General features: G+C 41.7%; 2 protein-coding genes across 3 annotated transcripts; one reads left to right on the forward strand and one right to left on the reverse strand.

Moving 5' to 3' along the window:
- Nucleotides 1–4,950: 4,950 nt before the first annotated feature.
- LOC135619122 (probable esterase PIR7A) lies at nt 4,951–6,079 on the forward strand. Its single transcript, XM_065120820.1, has 3 exons — nt 4,951–5,365; nt 5,436–5,567; nt 5,650–6,079. Exons 1-3 carry the CDS (start codon nt 4,994–4,996, stop codon nt 5,929–5,931), a joined length of 786 nt encoding a protein of 261 aa, XP_064976892.1. The 5' UTR covers nt 4,951–4,993; the 3' UTR covers nt 5,932–6,079.
- A 1,021-nt stretch (nt 6,080–7,100) lies between these two features.
- On the reverse strand, nt 7,101–12,253 carry LOC103977718 (serine carboxypeptidase II-3). Of its 2 annotated transcripts, XM_065120812.1 has the most exons (9): nt 11,673–12,102; nt 11,484–11,591; nt 11,141–11,418; nt 10,795–11,055; nt 10,604–10,722; nt 8,547–8,639; nt 8,345–8,450; nt 8,041–8,207; nt 7,101–7,240 (listed from the first exon to the last, which is right to left on the reverse strand). In XM_065120812.1, the coding sequence occupies exons 1-8, from the start codon at nt 12,037–12,039 to the stop codon at nt 8,064–8,066; spliced, it is 1,476 nt and encodes a 491-aa protein (XP_064976884.1). In that variant the 5' UTR covers nt 12,040–12,102; the 3' UTR covers nt 7,101–7,240; nt 8,041–8,063. The 2 variants fall into 2 exon arrangements, with proteins under 2 accessions (XP_064976884.1, XP_009391583.2); XM_009393308.3 differs by lacking the exon at nt 7,101–7,240 and having other exon boundaries at nt 7,914–8,207; nt 11,673–12,253.
- Between the last annotated feature and the right edge of the window lie 404 nt (nt 12,254–12,657).

Raw genomic sequence — 12,657 nt, forward strand, 5'->3', positions numbered from 1 at the left:
ACACACAGTCGCGTTTAAAGACGGTGGTGTCACGAATGGCTGGCAAGGAGACGAGGATGCCTCGAAGCCACATACCGAGGACGGAAGAGAGAAGCCGCAGCGTGCTCATACACGATGCTGCCAGCTTTCTTGCAATTATTTAGCCGTGTGGCTCAAACAACTCCATGTCGCCACCCACTCTTTCAAGCAGCAGCAGCAGCAGCAGCAGCAGCAGCAGAAGAGACGCCATGCACTTTTGTTTGTCCCCAATCCTTTGACCTCTTTTGTTCTTTATTGCGCCAAAAAGTCCAACTTCTACATATCATATTCACGTTAATCGTTGTCGGTTTGACTTTGATTCCGCGAGTTACAATTTTTCATCATCATATCAAAACCAAAATTAACAAAAGAGTGAGCAAAGGCAAAAAAGAATTAAGCTGTTAAATTAATTAATTCTCTTTCTTTTTTTCTTCTTTTCTGTTCATATTTTCGTGATATCTCTCTTTGTTCGTTCCTGTATGGATTGACTATCTTCCCAACGTAAAATTATTTTTAAAATTTAATTTCTATGTTTTGAAACTTAGAAACCCTCAACTAAGTCTGACGATTTAATTTCTGTCTACGTTGATTCAATCACTTGCAAGATTGGGAGAGACTTTAGATAGCTGACCTTTTTTTTTTTTTTATATAGAGGAGAAATCATGACTTCCACTTGGAATCAAGATTTTCTTTTTTCCAATTTAGTTTTCTCTCACTGAAGATTTCTTGGCATTTAACATTTCAAATTATAATAAGTGATGATATTGGAGTACAAAAGAATGCTAAAATTGATCAGTATTAGGAGTTCCTTAGTGACTCTCATACTGTATCTCAAGCAAAGTTGCTCCTTTTCTTTGTTTAAACCTCAACGCAATTTGCACGTCCACTTAACATAATATAGAGGAAAAAAAGAGAAAAAGGTTAATGTTTGTTTGGCTGATCATTAAACCTTTGTTCAAAGATTATGACATTAATGGACCACTAGTTTGTGATCACCAATAGTTCACTCTGTTACATCAAGAAATAGCCACTCACTGTTGATAATCTAGACAATGACTGGTGAATATATTTCAGCCACTTACGCATTGTTAGCAATGGTGAAAGCCATTAGTAGATCTCATCCATTATTAGGATTAAGTTTCTGAGAGAGTTCTTTTTCGAAGTAATAAAGTTTAAATCTTATCTTATTTGTGCTCTCTCTCTCTCTCTCTCTATATATATATATATATATATATATATATATAAGAAGTCAAAGTTGTCATTTTTGGTCTTGTAGACTTCTTCCTTCTCCTTCGATAACTCCAAATCTAATAATAAAGGTGTCTACAGGTGAGTGGACAAAGACGCGCGCAGCATGAATCAGACCTCTCAGCCACTGCGTTTAATCTCTACAAGATAGTGATTGCGAAGGGCCTCTATTTATGAGTTCGAGAGCACCAACACGCATCACCTGAGTTCGAGGCACATGGATTTAAAAAATATTCGCATTATTAATATACTTGATTTACAAAATATAAAAGTGTTAAAGATCAAGAGCACTAAGAGGGAGGGTGAATTAGTGCGATTTAAAATGATGTTCGTACGATAAAAATGATTTCGGTAAGAAAACCGATTCTGAAATCACTTTAACTTGTGATCAAGCGAGATGCAGTTAAAGTAAAGATATAGAAGCAGTTTATAGTTAAGATAGAGAACATAATGTAATTGCAAATCGAAATACGACGTTCACATGATAAAAGCGATTTTGGTATGAAAACCGATTCGGAAGTTGCTTTAACTTAGATTAGGCGAAGTGAGATTTAGAGTGGTTTGATCAATCTTGACCTACATCCACTTTTGGCTTCCTCCTCCGATGAGGTCACCGACGTCCATTAGAGGCCTTCCTAGGCGAAGGCCAACCACCCTTTTACAGTTTCACTCCTTTTGACAGGCCTAGGAGACAACCCTTACAGAATTTTCTCTCCTCTCTTAAAGATCAAAACTTAGAAGAAAAGAGGGGGGAGAACTTCAAGCCTTTACAACACTTTTGAGCTTTAAAAATCATAGAATAAGATTGGATTTTCAGTGCCCTTTCATGCAGGAAAGGGTGGGGTATATATAGGCCCCAAATTGGTTTGAATTTGGAGCTCAAAAATATTTTTTCCCAGATTTTCGGGGTCCTGGCGGTACTACCTCCTGACTGGGGCGGTACACCCGCTTGACAGAGCTCGGAGACCGAGCTCTGGCGGTGCCACCGCCCAATCTCGCTCGGAGACTGAGCCTAGGCGGTGCCACCACCTGACCTGGGCGGTTGCACCGTCCAGATTTCCTGGGAGATTGAGCTCGTGGGCGGTGCCACCGTCCACCCAAGCGGTGCTACCCTTAGCCAGGAAATCTGGGTTCGAATGTGTTGATCCATTCGACCCAATTTGGGTCTGTCAAGGACCCAATTGCCCCCAGATTAAGTTAATGGGATCATCTCCCATTCCTAGCTTAATCTACATGCTAACTACGATATTTCTTTAAGACATTTACTGCAACTTGCTTCGGTGCGTCAATCACTTCTTCCGGCGAGCTTCCGGCGAACATCCGACGAACCTTCGGCGATGCTCCGGCGGACTTCCGGCCAACTCCTGGACTTGCGATGATCCACTTGGCGAGTTCCGATGAGCTTCTTTGGCAAGCTTCTAGACTTCTTGGATTTGTTCCCGTAGAACCTCCAACGACCTTCCGGACTTCCGTCGAACTCTCGAACCCCCAACGTGATCATGGTCTTGACTCCGGCACAACTCCTGCTACATGTCTTTCTTCCATCGTAGTTAATCATATACATTTATTTCAATATATAGATTAGATAACAAATGACAATTGACTTCATCATCAAAATAAAATATGAGATTCAACGAAAAGGACAGGGAGGATATTAATTATTTGCTTATAAGTGGATGATTTTATGTATACCGATAATGATGCTAACGTGGTTTATGAATTAAGAAAGAATTTGATATAATTGACTTTGGTTTGATGAAACATTATCTTGGAATTAAAGTTGAGTAAAAAGATGTAGAAATTTTTATTTCTTAAAAAATGTACACATCGGGGAGATCCTTAAGTTTAAAATAGATAGATAAAAACAAAACTATTAGCACTCTAGTAAAAATACACTTAAAATTTAATTAAGCTGGCAGTGGTAAGAAGGTTTATAGTACTTTTTATAGGCTTATTGTGGAAAATCTTATATGCCTGATTATAATTAAATAAGATATTATGTATGAAATCAACCTAATCAGCAAATACATGGAGAATCCTACAAAAGTTCATCTTCAAGCAACAAATAAAATTTTAAATTATTTAAATAAAACTCATGATTTTGATTTTTTTTATGATAGAAAATTTTTTGTTTGATTAGATTTACTAACAAAGATTATGCAAATAATCTTAATAGTGGAAAGAGCACATCTTGTTATATATATTTTTCTTCACATCTTAAGTGATTTCATGATCTTCTAAGAAGCAACCCATATTAACATATGCATTCTAAACTATTTGGTTCAAAAATAATAATAGAAGAAAGGTATGTGAAGTAAAATTTTTTTATGACAATTCTTAGCTTTAAAATTATCTAAAAATCGAATCAATCATGATAAAAGATAAAAGTTGGTATATTCACTTGAGATAATTATATGTTTTTGTACCCTTTGACTTTTCCCATTCGAGTCATCTCCTAAAACAGGTGTGAAGAGTTCAAAGCACTCGTACTGCTTTTGGAACGTAGGCAGTGACAGCTCAGCCGCTGACCGCCGACCAGAGTCATCACATCTTGGTTTGTCATCACGTCGATGTTATCCGATTGCTCTTTAAACATGGTCGATCAACTCCCAAGTGTTGATACGTTACTTGCCATGGTTTCCATTACACATTATGATTTGCACAGGAATAGAAAGTCTCACCATTTTCTTCCACATGCATGATAAAGGATGGTGATTACTTTGTTGCAACGAAGACGAGGAGTTAGGTTCTCAGTCCTTTTCTTTCCATGCGCATGCAAAACGCAGATGACAGGGCCCTTCAAAACCCCCACGAGAACATCCGAAAGCTACGGGTTCATGCACCCAAAACATGCTATTTAAAACAATTGAAGACCACGGCTACATTATTCTAATCAATGACTTCCAACCTTACGTCCTTTACATGTGGATGGATATGTATCATCGAAGTCTTTGACGTTTTACGGCAGAATGAACCAAAACTTAGTGTGAAGGCGGTGGTTCGAGAAATGCACCGTCGGAATCTTGAGAAGATAGCAGATGGAGTACTGTTTTAAGGAGCACTTCAATCGATCTGCAATGCTATCTCATCCATTAGCACCGCAGAGGCGAAAGGGAAGAAGTTACATCCCACGTTGCATGCGATAACCACACATTCTTTGACTCCCACTCATCTACTTGCTTAATTACATCACGTCCTCTTAATTCAAAATGGTTGTAATTTTAAATTATATCTTTAGAAAAAAATAAAAGAAAAATTCATCAAAGCTTTAGTAAAGATATCAATGAGTTGGTCTTCGGTGTTACGATAGTGCAATTGATTTCTCTTTTATTTATCGACTCATGGATAAAATGGTGTTGAACATCGATATGTTTGATGTGTTTTTGAAATATAAAAATTTTTATTACTAGAATAGTAAACTTGTCGTCGTAGTAGATTTTGGCTCGTTCATCTTACTTTCCATAAAAGATATGTTAGAATTCTTCGAAGACAAATTGTTTGGCATGTCACAAAAGTTGATGTTTCCATTGGCCACCCCAAATTTTTGTGATGGTCAGCTGCCCGCACCAAAGTGAACAAATGAGAACGCCAGTGGTGTGCTTCAAACCACTGAGCCGCCACGTTTGAGCTCTCCAAGACAGTGGCCGTGAGGGCCTTTATATATGAGTGCAAGAGCACCAACACGCATCACCAGAGTTCGAAGAGTGTGAGAGGAAGAGATCGATATATGGAGGGGGCAACAACACGTAAGCACTTCGTTCTTGTCCATGGGATCGGCCATGGCGCGTGGTGCTGGTACAAGCTGGTGGTGCTGCTGAGGCTAGCCGGCCATCGAGTCACCACCCTCGACCTCGCCGCCAGCGGAGTCCACCCGCAGCGCCTCGACGAGCTCGAGTCTTTTGCAGACTATTCCCGGCCACTGATGGAGCTGATGGCCGCCGTCCCTCCCCATGACCGCGTTGTGCTCGTGGGACACAGCTACGGCGGAGTTAGCTTGGCTCTCGCCATGGAGAAATTCCCTGAGAAGATTCTGGTTGCTGTCTTCGCCACCGCACTCATGCCCAGCCCCAGCAATTCAGTGGCGAGCATTACAGAAGAGGTACAAGTTGACACATGTCACTGTTGTTTCTGACGCTAGAGTGGATCTCACTGTCATCTGATACCTGCAGTTCTCCAAGGGGCATCCGCTCGAAGCCTATATGGATTCCACTGTGGAAATCAGCGATGACCAACGAGGCTTCTCGCTGGCTTTCGGCCGCAACTATCTGTCGACCAGATTGTATCAGCTCACCCCACCAGAGGTAGCATCTAGGGAGGTCTCAACCTTCTTCTACCTCTTATCTTCCATGTGAGTTTTCTTCAAGGCGTTTGATCTGCATGCAGGACATAGAGCTGGCTACCGTCTTGCTGAGACCCGGGAGCTTCTTCTTAGATGATCTGAGCAACAACATGGTCCTCACGGAGGCGAACTACGGCTCGGTGAGACGAGCGTTCATCGTGTGTAAGCAGGACAAGGCGATGGTGGAAGACTACCAGCGTTGGATGATCAAGCGTTGCCCGGGCGCAGAGGTGAAGGAGATCGACGGCGCCGATCACATGGTGATGCTGTCAAAGCCCAGAGAGCTCTGCAATCTCCTTCTTGAGATCGCCGACGAGTACAAGTAACAGAAGGGGTAGTCTTCCCTCTTTATACCCCATGCAAAGAGTCACTCCCAAGACATCATAATGCTTTTGGAATTGTTTTCTTCGCAGACACTACAAAATAAGACTTCGGGGCCTGTTTGCATCAAATATCCAGTCAATTTATCTTTAATTAGCATCCTCAAATTCCTTGCATTTGACCAAAATATCATTTCAAACGTATAATACCGTCTTAACTTTGTGCTAAAGAATGGGAACGTTTGATAAGTGCTCGACAAAGTTGATGTGGGGAACTCTGTTCTCAGTGCATCATCTACGAAGCAATCTCTGTGCTATCTAGATGTAGACATCCACTTCTTCTTGCCTCTTCCTAAGAAACGATGTCGGTAATGCGGTGGCTTTTGTCTCTGTGCAAAACAATATCACGCTTTTCCTAAGAGAAGCAACCTCATGCTTGAAGAAGCAGAAGCTTCACATAAGAAACCTAGAAGAATGAGCTCCTGCTGTTACGAGTTCTTATGCTACTTGAGTATTGGGTTTCTACTGATCACATCTAGCAGACTTTTCTTCCTGTAACAAGGTTGTGGTAGAACTTGCAGTCCGGATCACGTCGTTAAAGGATGAACACCTGCACCTCCATCAAAATCATCATTTAGCACGGTCTTTGCTGTGTTCTCCTATGCATGAATGTATTTATCATAGATGTTGAATCAATCCGGTAAGTAGATCTTAAGGCAGTAGAGAGATGAGAATTCCACGCAGTTGTCACGAAGTAGAAGTGGACGTACATGACGAAGTTACACATGGAAGTAAAAGTCGAAGCTATAGTCAACGATGAATCGAAGACTAGTTCGCCCACCGCTGCATTAGGGTTTTAGTGGAGTTCCTTCCGATCCCACTCATCTCTGCGAGCAGGAAAAGCGCAATGATCTTTGTGTTGCACTGAGAACTCTCACCATTGCTGACACTGTTTCCCACAAACATTGTTGTTTAGCCAAAAGTTAGATGGCGTCATTACATATTCCTTTTCATTACAAAGGAATCGGTGATGCTAAAGATAAAAAGGAACGTATGGTCTTCTCATTCACCGTCTTATCCTTCTAAGCCATGTATTATTCGATGGAGTACGTGCATGCACTGTGAGGAGTGTCGTCTTCCAATCTTGAGCATCGAGAAATCTAGTTGTGGGTTGACATGATAATTCTGCCCTCTGTTCAAAAATAGTCCCTAGAAATAACATCAAGGGTTTTCAGTCATTTCCATTAGATATTAGCATGATATGGCTTTGTGGTGGGTTGCCACTGTTGTGAACATAATGCTGATGCTGAGAAATCTGCAGTCACAGGAACAGTGTCACTCGCCACTGAATCATGTAGTAATGTTGCTTAGTCATATTTCATATCATTTAACTGTTATATGTACATAGAAACACAAACTACAACACATGAGAAAAATGCCACTTGAAAGTGATATGCAAAGGTATCAATAATATAAGTTTTGATCTCAGCAAATAACTTTCAGCACTACTAATTGGCTTCTGATTGAGCTGCAATAATATCTTAGTTTCAGTCACAATAATATTTCACAAAAAAAGGAGGCATACATAATTGGTAAAGGCATGAAGCAAACAAAAACTACAAGTTCTTTAACTCAAGTTCTCTTAATCTAAGAACCAAATAGCTCTGTTCTCTGTGTTCATCTTGCCCAGTAGCTGCTTATATATGTGAATCACTATCAGAGCAATTAATACAACTTTGGCAAGAAATTAGAAAAGGTAGCAATTGTCTCTACATCTTCATGTAGATTTAGAACAAGAGTAATATGCACATGTTCCTTCAGATTAAATGTCTGTAATGGTATAGGATTGTACTCATAATGCCAATATATAATAGTTGGAAGTGTCATGCCATTGGTGTTCACTAACAGAGTAAACATTTTGCTACTGCAGGACTATGAATTATTGATAGTAAACTTGCAATCAAACACATCACTGAGAGAGGAGAGAGTGAAGGAGAAAGATTATGCAATGATAAATCCTGCATGTTTATTGAGTGTTTCTATATTGGTGGAATTCAACTACTTAGTAGTAGTGCAAGGACCATTGTCCTCACAATCATTTTATTCCTAGATTACCAAGTGTCAAGTTCTTGTGTCCTTCAGGCTGGAAGCTGCAGTCCATGAAGAAAACTGTTGATGAGTACCAGTGCTCGAGCTGGCTGATAACTTGGAACTTCATGCCCTGCTCCTCTTACTGTGGCAAATGTCAAATTCCTATCATACACCATTGTGTACCCACCAACCTATTCATACACATTTGACATCAGATTAGTATTTATTTTGGTAAAGGAAAGCAAATATGGAAGTAACAGAGGCTATATTTGGCTTCTCATTTTAGACCAACAAAAAGACATTTACTAGAGTTGAGATTGTGTATTACCTCAGAGTTGATTGTCCAAGATTTCCATGGGGATTTGATTGGAAGATTTAGTACATTGAGAGAGTATCTTGTGGAAGTAACAGGAACTCTACCATCAGTATCACCACTGCATTTTTCATTTGCCATGATCACTCATTAAGAAATTTATTGCAAAATATTCTCATGTTGAAGAAGATCTCAAATAAGGTAAAAAAAAATTTACCTGTACACCAAAATCTGTACACCATGAGCTAGAATTTGCTGAATTATTGGTAGGATTGTAGAAGGACTGTCCACCCAATTCGATATTACACGGCTGCATCAGCAAGTTTGATCACAAAATTAAATAGAAATGTTTGAGAAGTCACCATTAGGACACATGACATGACATCAATCAAGGCTTAATATCATGGAAACTGTAGATAGCTGCAAAGGGGTTGGAAAATATAAGCTCATGAAATGAAATATATAACATTATGTGAAAGTTTGTCTTACATGAAAGTAAATCATTAAAGAAATTAAAGAAGTCAACATATTATATGCATACGACCTGTGAGAATAAAAGGCATTTGTTTGCAATCTTGTTTTTCCCATGCATGATGGGGAGTAGGAATAAACAAAATTGAGATATTTTGGGTGAAAAAAAAAATTTGAGATAAATGTGTCTCTCTCTTGAAAACCAATTTGTGTCTCTCCTCTTCTTTTCTTGCTAATATCATTATCAAACATCCTTGTTGCTTCTCTCCTCTTCTTTTCTTGCTAATTCAAATCGATTGCAACTTGCACTGTTCTTGCAAGCAACTAGCTTCCATTGCCCAATAGTTCATGCCCTGTCCTTTTATCATGACTTCTAAATCCACCCTTGAAAGAAACAATTTGACATCACAGGATGTCATGTTGATACATGTCACAGCAGTACTGATGTATGATCATCATTGATTGATGTTTAAATAATCAAAATCAAACTATTCTGACCTAACTTTTTTTGTTCAAGCTGAACTTCTTTGACTGAGTTGTTTTAGCCCCCTTTATAAACTCTCTTCTAGCATTTGCCTTTAGGCAGGACAAGCATTCTTGGATTCCAGCATCAAAGAATCATTCAGCACAAACAATCCCTGAGGAAGGAAGACAAGAACAAAAAGCAACTCTCCTGAATCATGACAGAGCTCCTATCTCTCAGTTCATGATCAGATGGGGATCTTAGCTTCTTCTCTCCCTACCTATAGCTCGTCCTGTTTCCTCCCTCCCCTGGTGTTTCTGCCATTATTCTTCTCTTCCCCAAAGTACAAGGAAGAATGTGGTACAAGCTAAAGTCCACAGGAAGACAACACTATTTAGAGGAGTGCTACATGAGTGGGTTGTAAAAGAGTTGGGGCATCGCATCACCACATGAATCATCCTTCCATTTCTTTCTCATCAGACCATATTCCTCCCAACCACGTCCACATGTGTCAAACAAGTCATCACTTCGTTCAATGATGAAGTGAGACATGAACTCCGAGGGGAGACGTATTCAGCTGGACTTCTTCGTCACATCTTTCTACATAATGCCTAGGAAAAACTCTCCCTACTTAATCTTGGGTGATCGAAATATCTATCTTTCTTTCTCGTATAAGTTTGCGTACATCGATCCTCTCTGTTGTTTATGATTGGCTTGTAGGCCATGCTAGCTTTATTAGCAATGAGCATGGAGAAGCACATGGCTGCTGTGCTCTCATCTTGCTGGTGGAGCTGAGCATCTCTCCAAGTCAATACATACATACATATAGAGGTTGGGCAGTATTCCATTAGATGGGGCAGACGGAATCCTAATTAGGTGGGTGTTCAATTATTGTCTTTGACAGTCTGTTCGAGGACCTAAGGTTGGTCAAGGGAATCCTAATTTTGAGGCCATCTCTCACCTGATGATTCCCCTCTCCAGATTTCTGTCATCTGCACTTCTGACCAGAAGGTTCATCCTTGAGCTTGCTATGATTGTGCAAGTTTACCGCAAAATTCCACAGCCTGAAGTGACATCCCCTGCACTAATGGATGGCAGTTGAAAGAAAAGGAGATGACGGATAACCTTGACCGCAGAAGGAGACACCATCTTCTGCAACGACTTGACCCAAGAAGGAGACTTCATCACCTATTTCTATTGCAGGACTTTTCCAATGGGAATGCAGGATGATGGATTCAGACTCCATGATGATGATGATGATGATGATGATGCTGATGATGATGATATCACAACAAGAACAAGAATAATTCCATGCATGAAATGGTGCAACAGCATCACACCTGCAGGAAGACCAGGAGTAGTTGAGCCTTGTGATGTTAGCATGGAGAGCTTTCTGTACTTCCGGATCATTCAGGTATGCGTTGACGTAGATAGACGTACAGGGATCGAAATCCTCGATCTGCAACTCTTCCATGCATTAGAGACATGTGAGGAATCGAGTAGAAGGGATGGGGAGTTGGAAGAGACGCACCGAAGGCTTCTTTGGAGGGGAAGTCAAATTGGATGAGAAGCACAGGGGAGCGTATATGTTGTAGATGTCCAGCTCCTCGAACACCTTGTCGGCCTCACGCGCAGCGTCAAGGCACTGCTGGGGTTCCTTCACCGCGTTGGGGGAGAAGTTGCAGTACTTGTGGATTGCCTCCACGGTGGCGTCTGAGATCAGCGCGTGCGTCCAGAAGAAGTCGTAGATCCCTCTGCTGTCGGTCTCGTCGTTGATCACCGCGTTGCCGATCTTCCATCGACCGAAAGGGAGCAGCGTGAGATGATGAAGCCCAGGGAGAGGGAGAAGGCGTTCGAGAGGGCGGAATTGAGGTTACCGCGATCCCTTTGAGGTTGATGGCAGCTCCGGCCGCGGACTGGTTCTTGTTCTGGAGAATGGTGTAGGCGAGCTGCGGCACGTAGTGGCCGGCGTAGCTCTCCCCTGCGATGTAAAAGTCCCGGCCTTTGTACTCCGGGAACCTCTCCATCCAGTTCACCAGGAAGACGAACGCGTCTTCTGCTGTCTTCTTGTCGCCGCTCTTGCTGTAGTCCGAGGTGGTGTTAGAGTAGGAGAAGCCGACGCCCGCCGGGCTCTCCAGGAACAACACATTAGCCACTGCAACAACAACATCCACATCAACTTCACAACTCACGAACCATCTGAATTCATGAAACACTTACCTGAATTCCAAGCATAAGGATTCCTGTAGAGAGTGCTGCCATCGCTCATGACGCGGAAGGGGCCTAATTCCTGCATCGCCCCGATCCCGAAGGACGAACACCCGGGACCTGCGCAGGGTAAGACAATTGGAATCAGGAACCAAATCATGGAGATGCTCGTTCTAGATGACGAAGCTGGCGATGGGAGACCTCCATTAAGCCAGAGAAGCAGAGGCTTGGAGCTGCTCTGTTTGCCCGCTGCCTCCGCAAAGTAGTAAAACAGAGCTCGTCCGTTTCGATCGTCGACGGTGACATAACCCCCGTACTGAACGAAATCTACTCCTGCAGGCTGGCCGGGCAGCTCGACGATCCGGTCGTTCTCCTTCGACCCGGAATCGGCGTACAATCTCGACGTAAGATCGGAGAAGGCGAACGTGTCAAAGTCGGAAGACGAAGTAACAGTAGCTCCCTTTCGGAGCTTGTCGAGGGCATCACCCTGCCTTCCCAGAGCTGCAGTGACAGCAATGGAGGACAAGAGGCATGCCAAGGAGCACAGGAAGCCTCCCCTTATCGCCATCCTTATCTCTGTCCCTAAGCTTTGCTCCCTCCTATCAACTTAAATCGATTTATAGACCCAGCCACATGAAGTCAAAGCCGGAGGAGAAAACTGATAGAAAGTGTACTTCACGGCAAACTTTCCATGGATAATGATAATAATAATTGTTGGCAAGCCGGCATTAAAGCTGTTTAGTGCCGGACTTTACAAAGTGCAAATCTAGCCGGCAAAGTTGTTTACCATGAAATCTTTCTGTGGATGTAAAGAGGTGGTGGTGTTGTGCTGAGTTCTATAGATAGTTTTATGGGCTCAGAAAAGCTTGATGTCATTGTTAGTTCAGCCATCGGAGTCTTTAGCCAATAAAGGTACTGTTTCTTGTCCATTCCAAGCTGCTGCACATGCCATCAAAGAGAATGATTTGTGAGAAGAATTCTTCTTTTGTTTTTGTCAGTTGCCAGTTATGTTGCAACTATAAAGAATAGGATTAGGATTAGAAGAAAGGGGATTAGCTATACTAATGCAAGGCAACACAGAAGGTTGATTGACAAGGATTCCAAGGAAACCATTTAATCATTGAAGTATATATAGTGTGTATCTCAAAAAGGTGATATATCCATCTGTCGTTTTCTTTTTTTATTT

The sequence above is a fragment of the Musa acuminata genome, chromosome BXJ1-3, assembly GCF_036884655.1.
Source record: "Musa acuminata AAA Group cultivar baxijiao chromosome BXJ1-3, Cavendish_Baxijiao_AAA, whole genome shotgun sequence".
NCBI classification, from domain to species: domain Eukaryota; kingdom Viridiplantae; phylum Streptophyta; class Magnoliopsida; order Zingiberales; family Musaceae; genus Musa; species Musa acuminata.

Excerpts from the sequence above, each read along its gene's own strand:
- LOC103977718 (XM_065120812.1), bottom strand. The coding sequence starts at position 12,039 with ATGGCGATAAGGGGAGGCTTCCTGTGCTCCTTGGCATGCCTCTTGTCC. Across the intron at positions 11,592-11,672 it reads GCTTCTCTGGCTTAATGGAG|GTCCCGGGTGTTCGTCCTTC; the intron begins GTCTCCCATCGC and ends TACCCTGCGCAG. Across the intron at positions 8,451-8,546 it reads GTACAGATTTTGGTGTACAG|TGGTGATACTGATGGTAGAG; the intron begins GTAAATTTTTTT and ends TGAAAAATGCAG.
- LOC135619122 (XM_065120820.1), top strand. The coding sequence starts at position 4,994 with ATGGAGGGGGCAACAACACGTAAGCACTTCGTTCTTGTCCATGGGATC. Across the intron at positions 5,366-5,435 it reads TGGCGAGCATTACAGAAGAG|TTCTCCAAGGGGCATCCGCT; the intron begins GTACAAGTTGAC and ends TGATACCTGCAG. Across the intron at positions 5,568-5,649 it reads ATCAGCTCACCCCACCAGAG|GACATAGAGCTGGCTACCGT; the intron begins GTAGCATCTAGG and ends ATCTGCATGCAG.